We start from the raw sequence: 26,431 nt of genomic DNA, 5'->3' as shown, positions 1-26,431 counted from the left end.
CACACACACACACACACGCACACACACACACACACACACGCACACACACACACACACACACACACACACACACACACACAGAGCACAGGAGAGAAGAGTGATTGTAAATGAGACCAAACACAGAATAATCTTCAGGTTAAAAGACTGTAAGCTTGATTTTGCTGTAATAATTTCCAAGACTCTGCATAGTTAGAAAAAAAAAGAAACAAAGTCTTTTTTTTTTTTTTTAAAGTGGAATAACTGCTCTTAAACAAGCTGACAGGGAAGGGAAAAAGATTTTTACAGAACTTCTCTAGTGTTCATTCAGGACTTCACATTCCTCCCCCTCACAATTAAGTGGCACTGCAACTACAATTTTCACCTTAACGCATCTTACAAGTACTACACCAACGCAGCGCAAGTTTTCTAAGAATACATAAGCACAAACCGTACCTAAGCTGTGAGAGAATGGAAGGGCAGCCAATTAAGCAAGGGGCAGGTGAATATGGTGTAGAGTGAGAATTTACTATATGAAATCAGCTACGTGCACCAAAAGGATGGCATATTAGATCCCTAGAACATACTTAGAGAGAACAGTATAGTAGTTGCACTGACGTCAAAGTTCATATGTCCTATTATAAATGCCAAAATCGAGAGAAAAGCTTAATGAAAAGCAAGCCTCTGCATACAGTACAGAACTCCTTGCAACAAACCCACTTATTCATTCATCATTCTTGTCAATGGCCAAATCACAGCAGCTAATGAATGGAGATGACGATTTCTCTACGGCACTCAGCCCCAGCTAAATGAGTAATTCAGAAATTGATAGAATAGACCCAATTTGCTCTCTATTCCAGCTTTCTCTCCTTCCCAACCCCTGTGGCTGCAACAAGGTCTGGGAAAGTGGGTGCTAAATTGCCAGGAACATCCAAACCTGGTCGAAACAGATGGGCACAATCAGGGTTTAATTTACAGGAAGCCAGACACAGATACACACACTGATTGGGCATGTTAGCAACCCCAGCTCATGCCTTTTATTCTCCTGCACGGAGAGCTCTTACATAAAAAACTCCCATGTCCTGAAGTCTCATCAAATAGAGATGTGGCCTGTTCACATATGCAAATGCAAAGGATTTCTCGTGTGTCTTAGAGGAAGGGAGGGGGGAGGGGGTGGGGGCAACCAATGGCTTTATGGCTGACATTTTGCCATGCATACTTTGATGGAGTTCAGGAGAACGGTGCAGCATATCAATTAGCCATTAATGGTTTGCTCAGGTATTAAAGGGATCAGAGAAACCAATAAAAGCCTGGGGAGAAAAGGAAGATGCAGAGTAGATTTCAGATCGATGAAAGTCTTGTCTGGGGGCCTTGTGAATAACAGGAAGGCCATATAATGTGACCTTTGAACTTCAAGTGCAAGCTAATGTGTCACAGGTTTGGGAGCAAACAAGAAATTGATTACAATGATCTATTTTATTTTCACAGACATCAACTTCACATATTCATATTTATACACGCAGTATTGTTATGCCTGTGTATGTTTAAATGCCTTATTAGAGCAGGTAGTTGTACTGCCCTCTACTGGAAGAGAATACAATTGTTCTGCCTGTTACTCGCCCCGATCGCTTAGAGTACTAATCAGGTGGAACCAGATAATCTTCCACAGCACACCTGATCATTTCTCACACCTGTGTGCCATGGCACAGTGGCTGGGAAACACTAAACTAGAGCAATGATGCTGGAGAAGACTAGCTGTGACCTGTGCTGTTAGACCAGCAGAAGGAGAATGATCTGAAGAATGAAGCTAGGTCTGACTTCTATTCAGTTTCAATGTTCACCTTATAAAGTGCTCGCAGCTGAAATGATGATGGACAAAATCTGTGCTGCTTGTTATGTGAAAAATCTGAAAGTTATTTGAAACAAATATGTGGCTGAATGAGACAAACACAGTGAAAATGTTCTGAAGTCTCAGTGTTCCCCTGTGTGTTGACACAGACTGTGTGCACACAAAAGACTCACTACCAGTTATCCATTTATTTATTTATTGTTTGTTTTTGGCACTTCATTAGATCAAAAATAGTGTTGCCATTTTTGTTATTTGTGTGCTGTAATTTTTTATGAAAAACACCTCTTAATCTTTTGAGTTTGTTATATAGCGGGGCGGTGTGTGAATGTTTGTGAATGCAATAAGTCAAGAACGAGGAAACGCAGAATTTTCAAATCAATGACATGGCTGCATCTACTGAAAATCTCTGTAAGGTTTAAATCTCATAATTAATTATACTTGTGGCAAACAAACAAACAAGACAAAACAAAAAAACAGTTGAAAGTTGATCTCAATACTCTTTCTGCAAAGTGCTCCACTTGTAGGTTGCTTTGCTTTCATCCTTCTGTCCAGTTCATCCTACATAAACTTGTCTGTTTAAATATGGAAACTGTGCTGCTCGTCTATCATTTCAAGACCAACATCTAGTTCTTTCATTTGAATGTTTTGGGCTATCTTGCTGACCTGATATTCTGTCTTTCCTGCTGCAGTGTTGGCCTAATAATGAAACAGAGGTTGTTGTACTATTTGATATTGGGGTTGGTTGTGTTTTAACTTAACTTTAATATGCCAACTTATCCTGAGTGTATCCTGTCCCCTCACTCAAAGCTGGGAAAGACTCCACAAGCCTGTTTAAAAGCAGTGTAAGAATGACATGTTTAATGTTGTGACCTCTTACCTGGAGGCGCTAATGTTAGTTGATGTGCAATAATCACAAAACAGGGCTGTCACAGACTCAACATGTAGCTGAATCAAGGAAAGCCTTAAACTGCTGATAAATAAACCATCAACAGGCATTGAAACTGGGAGTTTGAATAGCAATATCAAACTTTCAAGATAATCTATTACAATCTAATAACTAGATTACAATATCTGTTGCTATGTATCTTTTAGGCTTAAATGAAAAAAAACATGCAAGGACTGAAAGTTCCAGAGCACCTGCTTAAATTGTTCTTGTGATGAGAGTGCTTTGTTCAATACACTTTCCACTGACTCAGTGTAGTTCACTGTAATTACTCCATCTCACACTGGTGTGTTTATTTAAATATAAGCCTTATTCATTATAGCTTATAATACTCGGTAAGGATTAATTGTTGGTGTTATGAACAAATGCCAGAGGCAAAAGCAAACCTGTACCTTTAAGGAAACACAGTTAAGGTGTGATTAGATTTTAGTTACCATCCACTACTCTTAAGCATGTTCACTGGTGTGTCACAGCTTAGTAATGATGGGTTACTCATGTCCTACCATTCACTATGGGCTACTGCAAATACGCTGTGTCCACTTTGACTAGCATTGCAGGTCTAGTCACTCCTATAGCAAACACACTAGTAATGGTAAATGGCCTGTATTTGTATAGTCCCTAAGGACCCCAAAGCGCTTCACACAACCAGTCATCCACCCATGAATGAAATAGTCAAAGTGAGGTTTTTTTTTCTTGGTCCCACATCTCATTCATTCTGCCACCCACTGTAATAAAACTCCATTTAATTCATTTTTTTGCCATGCCATAAATCCTACCAGCGGCACCTTTAAAATCACCAGCGCATTCCCCACTCCTGCCGTCAGCCAACCAGTGAGTGAGGCGCCACGCTCGCCTCCTGTCTCCACTGCTGCAGATAAAGTCTTTCACTTTCTTAAGAATAAACAGGAACACTCCCATCTTACCACTCTATCAACCCACTGTCCCATATACCAGTCAACCACAGATGGTTCCCACTAGTCTGTATATGTGTGTGTGTATGTGTGGCACAAAGTGAATGGAAGTCTTCTTCGGGAAGATGAGCTTCAGTGATTACAGGCTGCGACAGTTTTCTAATTATTCTGTCAAACATCAATCCTGCGGGCTGATGCAGGCCGTCCTGTGGCCTGATGGACAATGTAATCACTGCTAGAACTCCTCTCCCAGCCCCACTCCTCCACCCATTTTACCACCCTCTACACACTACATACACATTCCCTCCTTTTCTTCTCATCCTTTGCGCTTTCTCACTTTCCATTTGGTTGCTCTTTTCACGCCGACTCGCTTTTGCTCATTTTCTCCCAGTACTCCTCACTATGCTTGCTACAACAAATAAACAAAGAATGAGTGTCATACGGCTGTTGAAATGACAATCTGTTGTAGGTAAGGAAACAAGCACACAACAAAAGCCTAATGAAAAAAAAATATCAGTGGATCAATAGCGAGTGCATCCCTTTGGGATTCAGATAATTATATTTTTCAATGGCATTTGATTCAATTCATTTAAAACCAGGTATGTTAGTGCTTTGTACCCTCTCGTTTAATGCTAACCAAAAATACACAGTGCAAGGTCCATGAGTAGTATTTGGACAATGACGCAATTTTTGTAGTTTTCTCTCTGCACACCAGCACAGTGGATTTCAAACAGTCAAGATGTGACTGAAATATAGACTGATTCAAGTGGTTTAACTAACACACTGCATTAACAGTTTATGAATACAATCAGTGTGGTGTAGTGTGCCATTTTCAGAGGCTCAAAAGTATTTGGACAGACTAACGTTTTAAATATGAGGTATGCTTGTAACAACAAATCATTTGCAGTCATTTTATTTTAATTACTGTACAGTACTCTTTTTTTTGGTAACTACTGTTCATGATGTAAATGTAAAAAACTATGTTTCTGTTCTGTGTCCTGTTTGCTTGTGTATGTGTTTTTCTTGCTGCTGTTACAACCAATTTTCCTCTTGTGGGACAATTAAAGGATTATTCTATTCTATTCTATTAATCAGCACCTGTAGTCTAGAGCCCATGAACATCGCCAAATGCCATTTTTACTCCATTGAGATGCTCTTCCAGTCTGTTACTGCAGCTACTTTCAGGTGCTGCTTATATGTGGGTCTCTCTGGCTTTAGTTTCCTCTGTAGTAACTGAAATATTTGATCTGTTGGGTTGAGATCAAGTGACTGACTTTGTCATGAAGAACATCGCTTTTTTTGTTGCCTTGAGCAGCTCGCTGATTGCTTTTGTGGTATGCTCTTGCTCTTGACTCCTCTCCCTTAGCTTCCCTGCTTAGCCTCTTGTGTCCTTGTCTAGTCTCGTGTTTTTTATTACTTTCCCCTGGAACATTCTCTCACAGTCTGTTCTCTAAAACCTAAAAGAGGAATTATGGATTTGATCAACTGGTCCCTAAATGCAATTGACACCCCTTTCTCAATGAGAAGTTTGGGCTCGGGTGAGCCTGAGTGCTGAAGATATCTAACTATCTATTCGGAACCATGGTAACAGGGCTCTTGCTGATTGGAGCTGGCTTGGCCCTGGCTTATCGAAGAATTAAGAAAGCGGAACCGGCTGTTCAAACCCCCACAAGGCTGCCCGCTGGGATTGAAACGATGGGACGAGGCGTGAGTTTCTCAAAATGGGCTCATTGAGTGCAGCACGGATAAGATCTTGGAGAGGCTTACGGCTGCCGTGAATACTCAGAATAAGATCTCTGAGTGCAGACTGGATTACATCTTGGAGGGGTTCGCTCGGAATAACATCTCTGAGCGCAAATTGGATCACATCTTGGGGAGGCTCACTGTGGGCGTGAGTTCTCAGAATCGGCTCTTTGAGCACAAGAATGACAACATCACAGAGCGCAAGTTTGATAACATCATGGAGAAGCTCGCGGCTCTCCGACGGGAGATTGAGAGACCAGTGTTGGACTGTCAGAACTGCTTTGAAATTCATATGAGCTGTTCGCACTAAAGTAAAAAAACACCATCACTTCATGCGGAGACCCTTTCGGCGCCAGCTGCGGTCGCAAGGCTGGAGCCGAACAAAAACACCCTGATAATGACTGTGTTTAGATTGTTCCTTCCCATTCCATGCAAGGCCACCTGGGTTGGCTGGAAGACTGTTTACTTAGCCTAGCAGGATGAAGGACACCGTCTCAGCTGAACTCTGGACACGCACACATACACACGTACACTGATATGCACACACTCATCCCCCCTCCCTTTCCAAACGCCTTCGATGCTTGTTCCCTCCTGGGAACACGGCGGGTCTGAGCCCGCGCTGGAATGGTAGCGCTGGGCAGGATGGCTGCTGTGTTTGCTTCGGATTACTCCTCACCCCCCACTTGACCCTGTGGCTTGTCACGTGTTCCATAATGTTGTGCTGTGGACATTTATGTGCTTTTTTGTGCAGAGTAGTTTTTTTGTTACCCGTTCTCATGCTGTCCTCAGTGTTTTTTCTGTAACGCTACCGATCTCCGACCTGTATCCCCATGTGATGTCTGTGTTGTGTGTGTAAGGTCGGGGGGGTCTTTATTTAACTGCAGGGCAACCTGCACGTAGTGAATAAAGCCTTGATTGATTGATTGATTGCTTTAGATCAGAATTACGCAGTAAGCAAGCAGTTGGTTCTCCTCATCAATATCTTGGGTGTGTAAATAAAGAAACTCTTTTTGTAAATTCATCATCCAACTATGCTGGTATATCAATATAAACAATATACATGATATATTGTAAACTCCTGCCACTACATTTAAATTACAAAGTGAGCTCTGAGTGCAGGTCTACTCCCTGCTGTATGAGCATGCAGTGGCCTTGGTCTCAGTCCGTTGCAACCTTTGCTCCTTGCATCCACTATGACAGCAATGGCAAACATGCTCAGCTTGAGGGACTTTAAAACCCAGTGAGTGAATCAGCAAAGTCATGGAGGAAATTCTATAAAAATGTAGAATCAGCACTTAAAAATGTGTGAATGTGACATCGTATAAGAAATGAAACCCTAGCTGCCAGCAGACTTCACCAGGTGGTAATGGTAAAGTTGAGCCCCGAACACAAACTACAGAAATGAAACTGAAATAATTTATTTTTATTTCAAACAATCTCAAAGAAATAAAAACATTTTTTTCCCGTGCCTTCACAGTACTTTTCCATTTTCCCTGCGAAAATCTCTTGTCCATCTGTATCTTCCTCTGGCAGTAGCAGATAGTGACTGAGATAATAATGGAGGAGAGCCGTGTTCAACACTGCCTCTGCTGCTTGGTGAACAAGGCAGACTGCCACAGCAGCAGACAGTCATGTCAGCTTGGACAGAGTACCAGGAATTGAACTGGATCATGCAATCTGATAGCAAATTCTTCCAACCAGCTGTCACTTATGGGGAACGCAGGGACAATAAAATCTGGATAAGGGAAATGTGCCGCAGTGCGTACTAGCAAAATAGCGATTAAGGGTTTAATATATGAGATTTTAAACATTAATAAAACTGCACACAACAATTTGCTGTGTAAACATGTAGAAGTGTAATGTTGTCCTCTGAAGAAAATGAAATCTGTCAGAGTTTATCTGATCGGAGTTTTGATAGGCGGGCCGGCCACAAGAATGGAGCGAAATGAAACTGAGTCACTTCACATACAGCACTGTGAAATCCAGATAGCAGAGTACCAGTCTGTTTTTAAACAACAACAACAACAATAATAATGAAGTATTTGAGTTATCGAAGAGGGAGTAATAAAGTCAAAAGCAAAACAAAAAAACAGCATCACCTGCTGAGCAAATACTAATAGCATCAGTATTGGCCTGACAATCATTATCATCATTTGGTGGTTACCCAGTTATTGATCTAATTCACATGCACTTGTTTAATTTCATTGGTGAGGGTGGTGTGCGCTTTTGTTTAGGCCTGATGCTCTCGCTCTTATGCACCAACCAGCACTTCAAAACAGGGATGGAAATCCAGAACACAGTTTAAATTATCCTTTAAAATAATATTCCTAGAAACTTTGTGTTATTTGACAGCTGCACAAAGCAAAACAATGACATTAAAGTCCCATTTGAGTCAAACTCAGCAAATGTGTGATAAAGAATCAGACCTATAGCAGAACTGTTTAGGTATTGGTATCAAAAACTATTATCCATGTCAATATCCTTTAATGTAACTTTACCTTAAAATTAATACAGGAAGTATAGAAAAAGACCATATTTCTTCTCATGTGTGCAGATCCAGTACGCCTAATGCTAGTGTGTGCGCCTCTACGGGTTTTCAGTCTTCACACAGATATAAGGCCATCTATCCTGACCCGGAGCATGGAGACAAAACGCGAGAGGCGATTTCTCTGGAGATATGATGAGCCAAGCGTTTTATGGGAGCCTCATCGTCTTTCCATTACGCTTGATAATAAAGAAGTGTGTGGATCAGACAAGAGGCTCGTATCAAATCAGGCCTGGAAAAGCCAATTACTGTGACAATGATCTCTCGCTGTACTGCTGCCGGCATGTCTCGCCATACAAAGCAGCAACTACCTGAAACATGACGAGCAGGGGCGCTGAGAAGAGACAGGACATCTAAACAGATAGTGTATCCAGGAACGGTTTATGAAGCGACAGCATCTGTGGGAAGACGCCGCATTTTAAGAGCAAATGCTTTGGGATTTTCAGAATTTGGGTTGCTTTCTTTTTGAAACTGCAAGCATTAGCACAATCCTACTTTTATTTACTTACAGTGTGGACAAAGAAGCTAAAACAGTTGTCCTTTAATGTTGCTCATTCTGAGGACATTATAGAGGTGCATGGCACAAAGGAGCTAGAGGAAAGGAGATGATGTTTTAACCTGTGACCCTGTCAAAGCTCATGAGGCATCAACAGCAGAGAGGGCAGTGGGAGGGGAGGTATTTAGAGCCAAGTCTGACTAAAATCAGAAGGTTAATGTGAGTTATTCAGAGCCTAGGGCCTTGTTAGAATAAACGCAATCCCCAAGAATCTACAGGCAAACACACCACATGCATACACAAAAAGTGGTGCAGATTAAATATGTTCAGATAAATATCACAACAGCAAAAGAAATAACCTAACATATTCTTAAACTAAGCGTTGATATTTCATGCAGTTTCAGTATTTTTAGTCTGCTGTGTACAGAGGTGCTGCCTCAGCCCCAGCCGCAGTGAAAATCCAGCACAGAAAGAAGCAGCGTGACCAGAAAAGACAGTTAAGTTCACATATTTCTGGAAGCTGGCACAATTTTTCGCAGTGTACCAAAACATATTCAAGTTTCAATTTCATGATGAATAAATGCTTAAAGTGCAGAATCTCAGCTCTCATTCATGCGACTGAACAAAAATATTGTGTGATAATATTGTGTTCAGCTGCAGAATCCTATAACACAGCAGCCTGCAGGAGCTGGAAAATGTAAACTGAATGAAATTTCAGAGTTTGTTCAAGCAAATACATGCTGCTATTAAAATATTAGCCCTTTTTAAAGTACGTGCATCTCCTTGAGTGATGAGTGATGCATCTTGCAGTGACTCATACTGCAGTTAATGAGGTGCACTTTGGTCACCTCTAGCCAAAAAGAGCTAGCTAGCTGCCATGTTTACTCGTCAAACTTTCGCCAGCTTTCACTGAAATTAACCTGCGCACCACCGACCTCCACCTTGATAGCATGAGAGCAGGAGAGGGTACAGTGTTTGTGGTGTCAATACATGGCTCACCGAGCACGATTGATCTCATCGACTGAGTGTTCGAGTGGCCACATATAATCCACCCCCTCCCGCGCCTGTGTGCACACATACGCGCCAGAGGAGCATGAAATGAGGGAGTCACATTTCTGCAGCAATGTCTCTCAGAGCTGCACAGGGAAAAGTCTGTGATGGTCATACTCTCTCAAGTCTTGGAACATGGACAGATGGAAGGATGGGAACTGGAGGCAAAGGGTGGAGTGATGACAGCAGATGGTTTGGATGGAAGAAATCTTCATTTACTCAACACTCAGAAGAGGAGAACACTGGCTAGCAACAGCATGCCACATTTAATTTGAGCCATTATCGTGGGTGACTATGTTGAAACCCTGTGTGGTGTGTAAACACAACAAAACTGCTGCATTCACGCTGTGATATTCAGGGCGAAAAAGCATCGGGGTTTAAACTGGCACGACAACAGGTTTAAGTTTGAAGCCTTTTAATTATTCTCTCAGTTTTTTGTAGCCAATAGTGAGATGTAAAATACATGCAGATAGATGCAATGACCAATACGATACAGAGTTCTAACAAGGATCTGCCCAACGTGATAATCACTGTCGAAATGATTAAACTTTACAAAACTAAAAATGTATTTCCACTTCCTTTATCATCAGGTGAAAAGGAGCAGACGTAAAGCCGCTTTCAAAGAAGCAAATGAAAATAATTGAAGAGCGTCTTTGGTATGCCCTTCCTCTGAGTGCTTGACTTCACAAGGTTGCTCAATCACATGCGGCTCACCTCCCTGTGGCATCCAAAGGCCCTATCTGATCGCTGACTGGCTCCCCCTGGCCCCGTGGTGTGAACCAGGTGCTGTGATGACAAAATGCTCCTGGCAGCAATAAGAGAACAGAGAGAGCAGAGCTCAATTAGCTCAAGCTCCAATCCCAGATCCTCTATTGATTTCCCTCGGATGAGGAATGGCAGACAGGAGAAAGCTCAATCAGACATACCCATGGGACCTGTCTCCCTCTTTGTCTTTTCGTCTCTGTGTGCATGTGTGCACAAGTGTGTGTGTCTCAATAGGGGACAAATTGGTGCCAAGTCAAGGTGCTGGGATGAGGTGAATACATTAGCGATCCACGGTCTTCTTGAATACATGATGGTTAGGTTAATAGTGTTGTCTGCTGATGGTGCTGTGGAAAATGACATGAGTCTTTAAAAGCACGCTGTGCCGTTCCAACCCAGATCAAGTGGAGAAGACGACAGCTCCCTGAAGGGCAAATCAATCTGACAACTCATGAGTTCCATTGTACATGTCTGGACAGTTCGAGCCCACAAATTAAGCACAGAAATAAGAGAGAGAGTATACAATAGTTAGTCTAAAAGTACTGTTTGTTCTTCACTTATGGCTTAAACATCCCTTTTCTGTGGTGGAAAGCATATATTTTTGTGCTTATTCATCATGCCTGTACATTTGACTTTTTCATTCTCAGTTCACATCTCATTGACCTGTCTCAACATTCACCCACTCAATACTGCTTTCAAGAGAGCACGCTTGTGCGTGTCACAGATCTATTTCACTCTCGTTCAATCTGCATTAAAGCCACTCACGGAGCAGCTGTAAATTATCCTTGCTAGGAGCGAGGTGCTTCACATTTCACAGTTAAGGCTAAAAATGACACAGAATTACATGCAGGAAAAAGTTCGTTTCACCCCTCCCTCTCTCTTCAACACCAAGGTGTGCAAAATTTCTCTCTTTCTTTCCAGCTTTTTATCGCTTTTCTCTCTCTGCCCTCATCCGTGCTCTCACTCCTCCTTCAGCCAATTGGTAAATGACACTTAAAAGTTAAGACTCTTTCCACTTCAGACAGCAACAGAAAGTGACCAAAGCTGGGCAGCATTTGACCCACATCAAACCCAGGTGGAGAGGAGGGTCAAACCACACAGACAGACCCGCGGTGTTTGTTTAACCTGCATCAACGTGCCGATAGAGGATATGCATTTGTAACTCAGGCTCAAGTCCAAATAGGTCAAGTACTTCTGGCACGGTGTGCTTATACGACCTACTACAACATACTCGTTTTCTGAGACTTCTGTGATTCTGGTTAAGATAAGAAACTAGTACAGAGTTGTCATGATACTACATTTTTAAACTTGATACTGACCAGAAAATTATTGATAGTTGATACTCTTTTTGATACTATGAGGTGAAAAAAAAGCAAAGGGAAAAGGCACTTTTTAAAAATAAAGATTAGAACAATACAAACAATAATGTAAATGACAGTGACAGAGTAACTGAACTCTAAGATATCCACATATGAAGTATTTGTGCAAAAAAAAAAAAAAAAAAACCCTGACAAAAGGCAAAATTTTGTATGCTTCTGGTGACTGGGCACCATATTTTTTGTACTGATCAAGAGTGTCGGGTTACTCAAAAAGGTAATGTATCACACTTGACTCATTAGCTTTCATAAAAGTGACACAGGATATTACTTAATTACTCACCAGAGAAAGTAATTTGTTACATTGTTTCCATGTTACTCTGACAAATGACCTGAGACGCACTCTGTAATAAAAAAGTACAAGTTAACATAAATTTTTGGCTACAGTCCCACACACCAACATAAATCCCAATCCTAATGAGGACACACATACGAGCTTTCTTTTAGTTTTTACGTAAGTAAGCAAAACTAAAAACACCAAGTAAAGATTAGAACTAGCTGAGAGAAACTTTAAAGGCACAGTGATCCTACTGTAGAAACATGTACAGGTGGAAATTTAGGGTTGATATTCAGGGTCAGGCTGCTGGGCCCTTTAATGTCAGTCTGAGTTTTTGGCTAGCTTTGTGTTAGCATGCTGGCTGTGCAGTAGTTTCTGTTTCTGGATGCAGTTCACATTTCATCATCATACTCTTGTTCTTTCATGCAACACATATAAAAGTAAAGCACATATTGTAGTTGCTAGTAGACTTTTCTCAACTTCGTTCTGGGAATTTAGGAAAAGCATTAAACTTTATACACATAAATACTTGCGTTATCCTGTTAACTGCCTCTATTAGACTTAAAGACAGGCAGAACTTATGCTGTTTGTTTCCTAGCTTCCTCACTAATGTTATAGTTTAATAGTTAGCCACTGCCAACAACTGCTACCTAAATAATAACTTAGCATGTGGCTAATATGGCTAGTAATAATAGTTAAATGGCTAATATTAACGTGTTTCCGGGCGTATTAACATTTTACTGTTAATCTCAGTGTTACGGGATCTTTACTGGCCTCTCAAAATTCCTCATCTGTTCTGAGCCTGAACTGCTTCAAAACCCAAATAGAGAAAATTAAGAAAATATAGTTAGGCTGGTTATAAGCATAAATCTACTGCTTTCATCCAACACACTGCAAAGAGATATAAGACACCATCTGCAATTCTCTCATGTTACAACTGCAGCACAGATAGAGTTTACAAATGTAAAGCTAACAGCCAAAGCTAAACATGCACAAGCTGAAAACAGAAACAGAGCTCTGCCAACACTGGTATTGATTCACACACACACACAAAATGTATATATCTCTATAAACCGAAACAAGCATGAATCCATATGCCATCTCGCGTCTCTACCAATCAACACTTCAACACACCAGCTGCTGTGTGTGACATGTATTCACTTGGTTTCATGGGTGCACTCATTAAAACTATTGGGAAAAATGTGATAAAAAACAGAAATAATAGAAGAACATCTGCTTCTTCCTGACTTCTCTTGTTAGAAGTCATGTTAAAAATTGTGAAACACCAAAAGTTAATTCGGAAGCTGAACTTAAAATACTGCCGTGAGGTAAGGTTTCATCAAGTATGTTCACCCATGCTGCCTCAGCCTGTACATGTGTATTTTATAAAGCTGCACAAAGGGGTTTTGAACTTTTGCCCTCAATCTTGGGAGCTCAGAATGGAAAGCACTGAAATTTATACGCACATGCATTCAAAAACTATATGTTCAAATAGAAAAGAAAAGGTGAATACATTTCACAGACTATCGCCAGGGTCAGTGTACTCTAAGGTTAGCCTATAATAGAAGCTTCTTACATTGCTGCACTGATTTTAAATGAGCTGGAGACGAAAAGGTCCTCAAAGACGCACACAGAACCTAACCCTATATCCATCACTACGGGACTTAAATGCACTATAAGCAAATCTGCAGGAAAACACAATATGAGATGAAGGCTTTCTCAAATGACCTACGCAACCAGTAACTGGAAAACAGAGAGCCACAGCTCCCTCGGAGCGCACAAACTGTCTGCCTGTCTCGAGCAGTGCTCACTCTTCCTGCAGCTTGGCCTCAATATAGCTGCCCCAGTGCGTTGACTGGACTAAGCATGCGTCCCTTTATGTCTGGCCCCCTATTTAGTACTTGTGTAATACTCTGCACACTGGGAATGAACCCCATTACTGAGGTAGCTTGTTTTCTTCTTTCTCTCCTTTTCTCACCAGCTCGCATTGCTTGTGTTTATAACACAGGGGACCAGAATCTCCCAAAGGCCTTCGGCTCCAGGCGGAAAGGTGATTTCTTTCCTACTAAAATAACGCAGCATGGGACTCTAATATCGCAGGTGACTGTTGTGATTAAAAGTTGTTTGGCTCCCATGAGGACTACGTGTGTGTGCGTCTGTATGATGTGGCTGTGCCACGACACAAGCATTTATCTGCACCTATTTGCATTTCTTAAGAGTGACAGGAAGAGCTGTGTGGTTTTCATTGCAAACTGTGTTGTAACACCCTTAGGAAACAGCCCTGTAACACAGAGCTCTTTTCCTTCTTTTCAGTGAGGAAAGGATGATGGGCTTTTCATGACACATTTCTCTGGCTCACCTGGCTTGGACCTGAGCCCTCTTCCCTTTTCTCTGTCTGCATACATGTGGAGCACACTGGACACGGGTACAGACATCTCCATACAGGGATGAGAAACAGTGCCTGGGCACCTGCAGGATTTAACTAGCAGGCATGAAACTGAAGGAAGCTCTTCACATTGACTTTAACAGGATTTAGTGAGATGAAAGTCTGCTGGGAAGAAAGAAGAAGCACAAAGAAGGAGAGATAAAAGGTGGAGAAGGAGAAGCAGAAAACACAAGAAGAACTAGTGAAATGACAGACTAGCAGGAGCAGACAGGAAATGCCTGGGTATACATCAGCACATAAGTAGTGGTGTATAACACCAGTAAAGACTGTTTCACAGACAACATAAGACAGAGCCGGAAAGGTAGTAATAGTGGTGTGTTCCCTGTAGAGGGTGAGATGGGGCTTAGAGCCAGCAGGGCTCGGGAGTGTCACTGCAACAACGAGGAAAGTGGTTAAAGGGGAACCACAGGTGAGTTAAAGCAGAGTCACTGAGCTGGAAAGAGGTAAAATTGTGTGTAGTTTTCTTTGAGGGCAATGAGGGGGCTGGAGCGACACGCATAATAATCCCACACAAAGAGAGCGAGAGGGAGGGAGAGAGCAAGTGAGAATGGAGGGAGAGCTCTCTGAGGGAGAAACTCGAAATTACATACACACAGGTGAGTCTCAGCATTTCAAACTGCCTTCACACTCACACACACACACACACACACAAACCAGTGCGAGCTAAAAGATGTTTCACGATCGGCAGTGTGATTATGCAACGCCAAAAAATGAATATGTACGCGACTCTTGTTTTTGCCTCAGAGGCGGGTCCCCCCGGCTGACTAATGCTAATGTGCCCGTCTGCCTCTTCCACCTCATAGCGTGCCTGCTTCACCTCAAACAACGCAGAGATGTGACAAACTACTGCAGTATGCAACAAGCCTAAAGGTAACAATGTACAAAGAAGAAAAAAGAAAATCTGTCATAAGACGCAGAAACAAACACTGCCTGTAGGTTTAAGGTCACAATGTAGGAATAGCTGTTTTCATTATTATCATATTTGATACATAAATGTGTAATTTCCCAGTTTTATATTATTTACAACTTTAAACACATTATACTTTTGTTCTTTCTTTATCGCCATCTCTTTGAACACACGCAGAAACAACTGAGTGGGCGGCAGAACCCTGACAGCTCGCTCACTCTGAAAATTTAACTCTCCTTCGAGCAACACCTCAACACCACCTTATTCTGGAAGGGGAAGACGTTATCTACACCGAAAGCCAGTTCATTTTTAAAGTCGGACTGCTTTGGATTCTGTAGTTTTCATAAATTGTAAAATGGAAATTGGGAACTGTCGGTCAAGAAACAGAAAGAACCTCAGTATTCATCCCCAGGATCACCGCGCTGCCTCTCTGCTGCAGACTTTAGTTTGCATTACAGTAAATTTGGAACGAAAGGCTAATCTGTAAACACATGACATGCACAAACTCAGTGTAACGTTAACCAAGCTTCCCACACACACTCGTGAGTCAGCACGACATGTTCATTTACCGACAGGCTTCCGTACGTGCTTATTTTCTCATTCATCTGAAAACACAGAGTTTGCCGTAGTCGAGGATAAGATCAGGGCTTTAGATGTTTCGCATTGTAATAAACCTTTGAAAAAGGCTCCTTTATGCACTCGCAGTGAGACGCATGAATATGGGAATGAAAGGTTAAAGTATTACGAAAACGCTCGGCCTACTTGAATAGAATATTAATTACGTAACGGCGACACAATAAATCACAAAATAAGCCGCCTTGACAATTAGTAGGTTGATATAATGGCGGCCCTGATACGGGCATCTAGCCACAACAAGAGTGTGTTTTAGGAAAATGTCATCATTTACTCTAGCCTATAAAAATGATAGAAAACAGCCTTAAGCCCGGAGAACAAAATGGATGTTGAGTTGGACAAAACATCCATCTGCCACCTTCTTTACGGCACAGGCGCAAGGCAATAACGAGGTTATTTGGCTGTTGGTATTTGCTGCCTGCTCCTGTGCCTACAGGTGATGTGAGGGAAACCTTAATAAATTCAGGCATTCTGTCATCAAACTGTTCCACGCGTGGATGTGAAGAAAGTGGAGCTATTTATTTTAGCATGGGAGATAAATATGTTCCTGTTAAAAAAGCCGGGGGCCTAAATTCAAACAAACCTTATTGGTCTAGTAGACCCAGCTGAGCTACATAACATCTCAGATAGTTAACGCGAACACGCACTTGCACACACTTGGGTAGGATGGGGGGAGGGGGGGGCTGACATACAGCTCTATGATTCGCTTATTTTTCTCGCATTAATTTCATTCCCACTTTCTTTCTCGTCTTGTTCCCACTTCTCATGCGGTATCCCTCCATTTTATCTGTTTTCTCTTCCCCTTTCATTCACAACATAATAATTTGAAGGTAATGAATGCTTTAAGGGTAGATTCTGGGGAAGTGAGCAAACAAGAAAAGGAAGCCTTTGTCATCTCATGCTCCATCTCTGCTATTCAGTGCCAGCGGTACACTCGCGTCGCATCCACTCCTCTCAGCACAATGAGCCTGAGACATCAAAGCGGAGATTGAGAGGGAGAGAGCGCGAGGAAGAGAGAGGGGAGGGAGGGAGACAAAAGCGGAAAAAGCAACCGAGGAAGAAAGCCAGAAAGAAGAGACGGACCCCAAAAATACCTGTTTTTCCCCTTCTTTTTTCTTTCTGTCATTACAGTGTAATATTTCCTGCTGAATGGGCTTCTATCATTTTTTCTTCGCAGGACATAAACCATTTTAATCTTGGCACTCAAAAGTTGCAGTGGTTCCTAATAAAAAAACAATTTTCACATATGCAACAGAACATTTCTGGCCTTCCTCACAGCAGCTACCAAACTCATTTTATTCAGTGCCAGTGGAAGTAAGCATTCCTATAAGGCACTCTATCAACACTATTATGCCAAAGCAGCGAAAGTTTTGTTTTTTTAAATCAGTAGAAAAATAATGATGTGAAATGCAAGTAGACCAGGCTGTCTGAGACTCTAAACTTTGAATAAATACTAAACAAAGGGCTGCGCATTTGAAGGAAATAAGCACTGAAGCCTTGATGTTTAAGGCAAATAAGGAAAAACGGAATTTACTGACGCTCCGAGCCGATCAATTTTGCCTCGGCACCTCATCCCATCCACGTTTACCCAGGGTATGATTTTACTGTTACTTACTGCTCATATATCCTTTAAATATTTGGGAGTAGTAATTTGTGGGGAGGAAAAAAAGAAAAAAAAATGCAAATGAGCAGCATGCTCTTATTGTGAAATGATTAACATTCCCTCCACAGATCAGAGCAGGTTTCTCAGCTCCCCTGGTTGAAATGCTAATGGTGCTTCCAACCCAGTTTAATGTCAATCCTCCTCTATTTTTTTCCCTGTTAGGGAGGAGCTTCCCGTCTCCGTTTCCATACACAGCAGCAGGAGGGACAGGCAGCAGGTCTACTCCCCCATCTGGATTTGGGGAATCAACCCAAGGCAACAAAAAAAAGAGAGAAAGAGGAACAGGAGGAGTGTTTGATGGTGAGGGGGCCAGTGGATACAGACTAAAACCTGATCTCGCCTTTGAAGATATCCAACTTGTTTTAAAAGGGTATAATAATAATAAAAATGTGGCTCCCTCAGGGGAAGAGAGCAGCAAATCTCCCCTGTTGATTGCATTTCTTTTTTAACCACCATATTCATTTTTATTTTTCTCCACAGTCTGCCGGGCTGATTTTGTGAGACCAAAATCGATCACACAGTGGATTTTTCGAGTCAGGCAATGTATCACCTGCTGGAGTGTTAAGGTTAGCAAGTTTTTAACATTCATCAACAAAAGGTGTGCAACACTGCTACCATGAAAAATCCTACTTCAGTGTTTCGAATGAGCTTTAGATGAAATAAAGCTTTCTGGTATGTGTAATATATACAGAATATCTATTTTAAGACTAGACTATGTATCACATGCCATACAGCGTACTGTAGCTGTATTGTTTAGTAACCTGTCCTGGAAAGCCATTTGAGGAAATTCGAGCTGGCAAGATAGCTTTTTAAACTAGATGCGAAGCTAATTCTTCAAAAATATTTACTGCCAAATCAAGTCAGCATGTGCTTTTTTAAAAGAAAGATTTTTAAAAAAAAAGTGAGCTGAGGACTGAATTTCAATCTAATTCTACTCTGTATTCAACACAACCAAGTAGAGACGCTCCAGAGAGCGAACCCGTGATCATTCCTGGGATACAGGAGTGACAGCAGTGAGGGATTTAGCGATGTGATAACTGTCAACACACAATCAGCACTGCGGTATCGTTACAAGGCTTACGTTGTTTAGCTTGGAATTATTAGCTTTCCGAACATGGAGCAGAATCACTTGTAAAACACCCCGAGCTGCCACTCATTCACAGCCGCGAGAATTTCTGTCGCATGCTTTTCATTTAAAGTTTTATATGTGCATTAAATCTGAGCTGCATATGCGCCCGTTATTGCGTGTTCACAGCGCACGCGGTTGCACGTCTCAGCCTTTCTTTACAAGCGCAGTTACTGCAGAATACAGAGCGCCAATTTATCATGCCACAGTAACTGAAATGATGGCATATAATCACACAGCCTCCCAGAGTCTGTTTTCCTAAGTTAAACATGGGCATATGCCAAGGTCCCCAGACTAATGAGTTGCACTGACAAAGCTCTAACCAGACAGATAGAGCTTTATGAATGTACTGTGACAAAATACATGACTGCAATATCAAACGCAATTCAACAGGTGGTAAAATTGCTTTTTCTTCCAAGCTGTGCTTTAAAAATCAGTAACCAATTTAGGTTATGTACTCAACTGTTACAGTCAAGCTGTTCAAGAAGCAGGCAAGCGACCTCTTTGTTAACAGTTTGTTCCTACCTTTGGGTCGGCAGTGAGCAGCTTAAAAGCCTCGTACACCTGTTTCTCTTTGACTCCACCACCCAGGTCCAGGAAGTTTGCTGGCTTTCCTCCATGCAGGTCAATGATGTCACACGTGGCCATGGCCAAACCAGCTCCATTCACTGTTACGACAATGTAATGTAATAATTAGGCACTCGTTTTTATGCACTTTCACATATTTGTGTTAACGATAATTGAGGCTAAAGTATAACAATTTGAACATTAAATAAAGGCTAATATTCGGATATTGAAACAGACGTGCCTGAGAACAAAGTGCAATACATGCAGACACGAGTTAATTAAAGTAACATTACTGACACTGAAGGAAAGATGGCATGAACTATAATAACCCGCAAAGGAATTGAGTGCTAAGTCATCCACTAAATACGAGCAAATAGCTGGAAAAAAATGCCACACTTAAAAAGTGAATCTGCTGGAAATCTTCTAATCAGAAACATTCAAGTCAAGCAACACAGAGAAAATTTGATTACAACTCAGCTCCCGACTTCAGAGAAGAGAGTGTTGATTAGAAGAGGTTGTGCTATGCTTTTGGACTGTGGACTATGTCATCATTTAGCCAACTGCCTGTGCCTCTGCCCTGCTGAGTTGTGCAGGAGCCAAGTGCACAAAAATGTCCTACATAATTTGGTTTAGCCAAGCTGAACTTGTGTCCTGGCAAGCTCCCCAACCGAGGTCTCAATAAAAGGGAAATTCGCTTTAACAGCTGTCACTTTGGTGGCTTACGGAGCTCTCAAGGAAGCTGCGGGGCCTTAAAAGCTGTTGTTACTTTAGGAGAGCCTGGGAGCTGGGGATGCAGAATGGGGTTTGTGTGCAGAATGGAGGAGAAGTGTTAACAGACAACTAATGTGTTTATGAGGCTACGGGGTAAGAAGTGAGAGCACCTGTTAGTGCAGTTGTACACTGTAAAAGCTTTGATTTATGACAAGAGAGGGGGCCTTTAATGAGAATGCTAACAATCTGGCTCACAGGAGACTTTCTGGGTGGATTATAGCTAATTAGAACGCATTGGTTATGGCAGCAATCCTTCTGGAGTCTTCAGAAAGCTGCTTGTAATGTGGACTGGAGGAGAGCACAGACTGCCGTTAGTTTGACTAAGTTTTAACTGTGTCCGAGCTTTTCGCTTACTCGACTTAAGAGACACATTAAAGCCACATGGCAGGAGGGGAGAACTCCTTTATTGGGTGGTGTATGTGCAAGCAGGTGTGTCGGGTCTGATGGAGAGATTCGCTTCCTTACCAAAGCAGGCAATGTTCCCATCCAGTCCGATATATTTAAGGTCCCACTTTGCTGCAGCCATCTCCGTGGGGTCGGCCTCCGTCATGTCATCCATGGCAAACACGTTTTTCTGACGGAACTCAGCGTTGTCATCAAAGTTGATCTTAGCATCAAAGCAAACCACTACGGTAAGGGATGGGTAAAAGACAGCAATGGGGAAAAATAGAACAAGTGAGAAAGAGGAAGCAGAATCCAGACATTAAAAAAAAAACCTAATTACCATTTCTAAAACCTGAAAGTAATGAACTCCAGGGTGTCCCCTCAGTCTGCTGGTCTTAATTATTTCAGGCTCACTAAGGTATGTGGTTTTGACACTGCCTCTAAGGAAAAGACTATTATAGCAAATGGACATTTCCTTTACACATCAAAGAGTGTGCATTTCAAAGACTCCACACTCTTAAAGCCACCTGAAAATACCGCACGCTAATAATGTAACAAATTAGTAGAAGCGCTTACACTTAAATAGTGACTCTAACTGAAAGGGATAACTGGACATTCAAAAGAAATACAGTTATTCGCCGTCTTGGTGAGAATGTGAAAAGTCACGTCTATTTGCTAAATTTGTAGCTGGAGCCAGAAGTCAGTTAGCTCAGCTTATTATTAAAACCAGGGAAGTAGGGGGAAAGGTAACAAATTCACCCCGATATTGAAGCTCAATTAATTTAATACAAAACCTAAAGTATAAAAATGACATCCAAATGGAGGACCATGTCTCCTAGTTCAATATTAACTATTCCACTTAATGGCTAATTACATTTAAACATTCAGGCAATCCTGATGCGAAACTGAGGAAAGGAAGGAAAATATTGAAATGTGCAAATATTTTATGAGTGCAACATGAACAACAAACATACATGGACACAAGACAGCCAGGAGCAGGCAGACTCTCCTGGGACTGGGGAGTCGGCATGCTGCGTCCTCCAGGTGAAGCGTTTTCCTCACTACACAATTCCTTTTTGTTCTGTTTTGACACATCCATTATTGCAGTCTATCTACAAAATGTATTCAGCTATTACCAAACGAGACAAAAAAATACAAATTTTCCACCCTTGAGAAATTTTCCTTCTCCAAACACGTCTGTCGAAAGCCTGCAAGAAAATAGCTGTGCTCCCTTGTGACGTGTGAACAAATCGAAGCAAAGAATGAGCTGATGTTAATGTGAAACCCTTCTACAAAGCCTGCTTCAATCACAACACCTGCTTCTTCCTTCTTTTAAAAAAAGAAAAATCATACCTCTCGTATAAAATCAGTTTTTTTAAGGACTCATTTTCTGCATTAATATTCATAACGAATCACACAAAAACATTGTCGTGTGAGTGTTTGATAACTTTGAGCAAGCATCTTTTTTTTGAGGAAACTAAGGATCAAAGAAGTGATGCATCTTCAGCACGCTGTAATAGTGTATGACACATCACACTCAATCTGTGTTCAGCTCCAAAGACAAGACAATCACTCTTATTTCTTTGAGAGAAAAATAAAAACAAAAACCAAAGTTTGGCAGCGTCACAAGCGCTGGAATAATGCTTTGTGACTTCCTATAACAGACTTCTCATGTGAATGACGAGCACTTGAATTGTTTTCCTGCTAACCTCCATTTTTGTCACTAGGGGAAATCAAGGTGACTGAAATTTACCCATATCTCTGTTCTTCTGTGTGACTGGAAGTCCAACAGGGATTACGCCATGCAGGAAAAATACATCAAGAAATTATAGAAGCAGAAACTTTACTCTTACATTACTCTTACTGGACACAACAGTTTGCTAGTGCCTGCTACAAATGAGAGGAGGACAGAAATGTGAACTGCTCTTGGTGACTTTCAAATAAAGTAAGGGGCCGTGAAATGGTATTTTACTTTAAAATTGAACAATCCTGGTAGATATTGGATCCAATTGTATTCTACTGTGCAAAAATCTTGAATCATGTCTTTATCTTTTTCCTCCAAGAAGACAGACTTTCTTGTAATTTTTAAAAATATAGTGCTCCAGGCTTTCTGAAGGCCTTTCAAAGTTTTTCATTAAACCATTAAAAGTCGCCTTTTCTCTCCAGTCCTTGTACCTGACCATTTTCAGAGGAATTTTTGTTTTGTTAAGCCCTTTAACACTGACCTATGATACATTCAAGTATATGAAAAAAAAGTTACTCGACTCAAGGATGAACTACTGTTGTGGATTCACATAACTTGTATGCGAGTATCTTGGCATTATTAAGGAAACTGGATACATGGAGGACAAAAGAAGTAGCAAGCCTAAAAAAAATGAACAGACTTGAGATCCATCCACTCTTCATTGAATCAAAAATTCTTAATGAAGGGAAACGGGGTAGAAAAGGCCAAATACCACTGGGCTGAAAATTAGCTAATGGAGTGATGAAAGCACATTTGAAATTTTTGGTTCAACCCGTCTGGAGGAAGTCAGGAAAAACATACAACAGTGAGTGTCTGGAGCCATCTGTACACAGTGGAGGCTGTGTCATGATTTTCACTTCAAATTTTGATCCATCAAGCAATACCATCAGGAAACTATCTGACTGACAGCACTTTCATTTTTTTTAACATTGCGATCCCGAACAAACCGTCAATGCAGTAAAAATATACCTGGATAGAGAAAACACACAGTGAAACACCATCACTCAGACACAACAGTCACTGTCCCCGGAGTCCAATCAGCAACATTGCTGAACTGAACAGGCAGCCAACATCCAAAGAAGAGCTTTGAATGTCCTTCAAGAAGCTTTGAGATCTATTTCTGAGGATTACTTCAGGAAATGCCAAGAAAGGTTTGCTTAGAGAGTTCAGGCTGTGCTCAAGATAAAGTTGGTCTTACTAAATGTTGAGTTTTAAGCTCAGTAGAATTTAATTAACTCTCTCTTTGCCTTATATATTGTATTTCCATGGATGTTTGCATGTTTCAGTAAATCATTGCACCCCTTTTTTCATTGTCCTAGCAAAATATAAAGAAATAAGGGGGGGATTTAAGACTGTACTTCTAAATTACTAATCTAAGACACTTCTCAATGGTTGAAATATCCCATCTTTTTATTAACTATTTTTAGGGCTGCCACAAATGATTATTTTGATAGTCGACTAGTCACTGATTATTTTTGCGATTAGTCGACTAATCAGATCATCATCCATTAGACATAAAACGTACAGCTTATTGCACCAGCAGCATCTGCTCTTATATAACTATCATTAGCTTACAGCTTTAAGTGTTTAAGGTCTGTGCTAACTAAAAATAAAGACAAGATGATAGTTTATTACATTTTAATGAAATTTGCAGATTGTTCAGTGAAGTTTAATAAACTCCTTGCTATCTAAAATATAACAGGACAACGGAGTATATTCTCCAGCATCTCACACTTCTGATAATCAGCTGTCTGCTTGAAGTTTATTCAGCTGTGTAAAAACTATAACTTTAATCTCAGACAAACCGATTTACTGAGGAACAAATAAAATACTAAAAAAGCCAAACAATAACATTTTAAGTTATCTAAGTGACTTATATATCACGTTTAACCTGAGTAGCGAAAGACAGCGGTGGGTTTGAAAACGATTTGTCAGGGAGTCCAGTGTCCTCACAGCTCTAGTGAGCCTAGCCCCCGGCTAGCTATCGAGCTAGTGGGTAACAGACGTCTCTGACAACGTCGGAGCGCTTTTGAAAATATGCGGTGTCTTGATAAACTCAGCAGATATTTGAGGTTTACACAGCTACATTCTCACCTGAAAATATGTTAAACGTTTATTTTGTGACCCAGAAAGAATAATAAGAGTAATATTAAAACTAACTAGCTGCCGCCATTGTTGGAAACTGAGCTGGGCTGCGCTATGAATTCTGGGACAGAGCTACTTCTTCTTCTTCGGGGTTTAACGGCAGCTGGCATCCTTGTACATGCAGTGCTGCCATCTTCTGTTTCAGTCCGTTATTACACTCTTAAATCCTGCTACTTATTCCTGCGTCTTTTGTGATCTTACAAAGCTTCAAACGACGGGTCAACTATTAAATCAGTCGTTGACGATTTTGATAGTCGACGTAATCGTGACTAGTCGACTAATCGTGGCAGCCCTAACTACTTTTAATCTGCAGCAGCACAAAGTCAGACATGTTGATCAAGGCCAACACCTTAATCATTGCTTGTTTCTTAGAAAATTAGCATTACTATTTTACAGTTTGTCATTTGGCTCATGTGTCTCATCTGATCATTTATACATGAAGTACAAAGAGTTAAGAGACAATATTTATTGCTTGACGACACAATAAATTTATCTTGAATATAATTACTGAAAGTTAATTTCAATAGACTGAGCGTGTAATAGGCTAAGCTTCACTCCAATAAACATTGTCGAGTGAAGATGATAATTGCTCAACCTTTTAATAATCTCCCTTTCATCCATTCAGAGACACTTACAGACATATTCCAAGTTAAGTACTTTTGGCTGAGCACATGCATTTGGAATAAGGCCAGTTTACAACGACACAATTATAGAAAATAATTCCTTTGAGAATAGAACAAGTGAACAGTATGATAAATTAAATTGTTTTTGTGGTTTTTAAAGTGCTTTAGGGGCATTCCCCGATGCAACATTTTTAACTTGGGAACTACTATTTCTTCCTATTATTTTGGAAATCTTAACATTTATACTTGATATATTTATAAATATAAACAGCATTATTTGTTGTTAGCTTTCCTATAAAGATTTGCTGGGATTACACAGAACATCTTGTGCGCATGCAAAATATGAAATAAATATGAAAATAATAAATATGAAATAAACGGTGATCAATTCAAAAACTACAAACGGTCATGCAAAGTTACCTATGTCAATATATTTTTAATTATGATACTTTACTTTATTTCATTAATGCTCCACTCAGAGCCAATAAGAGTTTCACAGAACATCTCAAAGTGGTTAATCTTCGCCGACCATAAATTAAAAGGCTGCGTCTGAAGCTGCCGCTGCTGCTATTCGTAGTCCCTCATTACTTGCTGATGATAGATTATATGCCTTCAGTTAATCATCAGCAACTAGGAAACATCAACAAACATGAACATGCTGTGAATATGGAAAGCTCTGCTCCCTGAAGCCATTTGGATTTTGATCCAGACAAAGTCATGCTGACAAGAAGCTGATGTCAGTGTGTTGCAATTACAGTACACTTCACATTCTGAAATGCATTTAGACCAGAGGAGCGAAGTGCTGCCTCTGTCTCGCAGTCGGTGATTAATATGTGGCAGCATCGTGATGCTGAAATGCTGAGTTCTGCATTTAAAATGTTTAATAGAAATTACAGACAGCAAGACGGCACACATCCAAAGACACACATGAAACAAACAAACATACAGGCAAGTATGTTTTTAAAAAATGATACAAAGTACCTTGTCCTTCGGGAGTCTCTCCGAGAGGATTGACTTCAACTTGAGTGGCGTCGACTTTCAGGAACAGATCATAGAGCCTCTTAATCTGATCTGCTGCCTGTGAGGTCCACAGAGGACAGTAATTACCTGATGGTTCGGCTCTGAGTAGTCAGCCCTGACAAGGCTGCTCAGCCTCCCACACAGGCTACATAAAACATGGCAAATCACCTTCAACATCACCATGTCTTTTTATGGCATTAATGTGTAAGGAAGGCAAAGTTAAATTACCTGGTGTTAGCACACCTTTCACTTGATTGCACATAGATGTAGTATCGATGCATACCTGTTTTGCTAATGTGCCTTTTGCATTTAAAAAACTGATATTTACAATGTGGAAAACAAATGTTGTCAGTGAGAATACGGGATATTAAACACGACTGCACTTAAACATTATCAATGAAATCCTCCTTTTAAAAGGAACCTCTTTTTAATTCTCTATAGCTTTGCTTCTTTAGTGACAAAGGCAGTCTGACA

At 40.9% G+C, this 26,431-nt stretch overlaps 1 protein-coding gene across 1 annotated transcript in view; it reads right to left on the bottom strand.

Moving 5' to 3' along the window:
* suclg2 (succinate-CoA ligase GDP-forming subunit beta) overlaps positions 1-26,431 on the bottom strand; it is a 101,404-nt gene that overhangs the window by 26,926 nt on the left and 48,047 nt on the right. Inside the window, exons 7-9 of the mRNA XM_005941345.3 lie at positions 25,919-26,015; positions 20,507-20,668; positions 19,229-19,371 (exon numbers count right to left, since the gene is read on the bottom strand). Coding sequence (XP_005941407.1) covers positions 19,229-19,371; positions 20,507-20,668; positions 25,919-26,015 — 402 coding nt within the window. The remainder of the gene's footprint in view (positions 1-19,228; positions 19,372-20,506; positions 20,669-25,918; positions 26,016-26,431) is intronic.

This window comes from Haplochromis burtoni, unplaced genomic scaffold (assembly GCF_018398535.1).
Source record: "Haplochromis burtoni strain Fernald_Lab_line unplaced genomic scaffold, NCSU_Asbu1 Contig_314, whole genome shotgun sequence".
Lineage (NCBI taxonomy): Eukaryota > Metazoa > Chordata > Actinopteri > Cichliformes > Cichlidae > Haplochromis > Haplochromis burtoni.
This window is presented reverse-complemented; position numbering and strand designations above follow the sequence as displayed.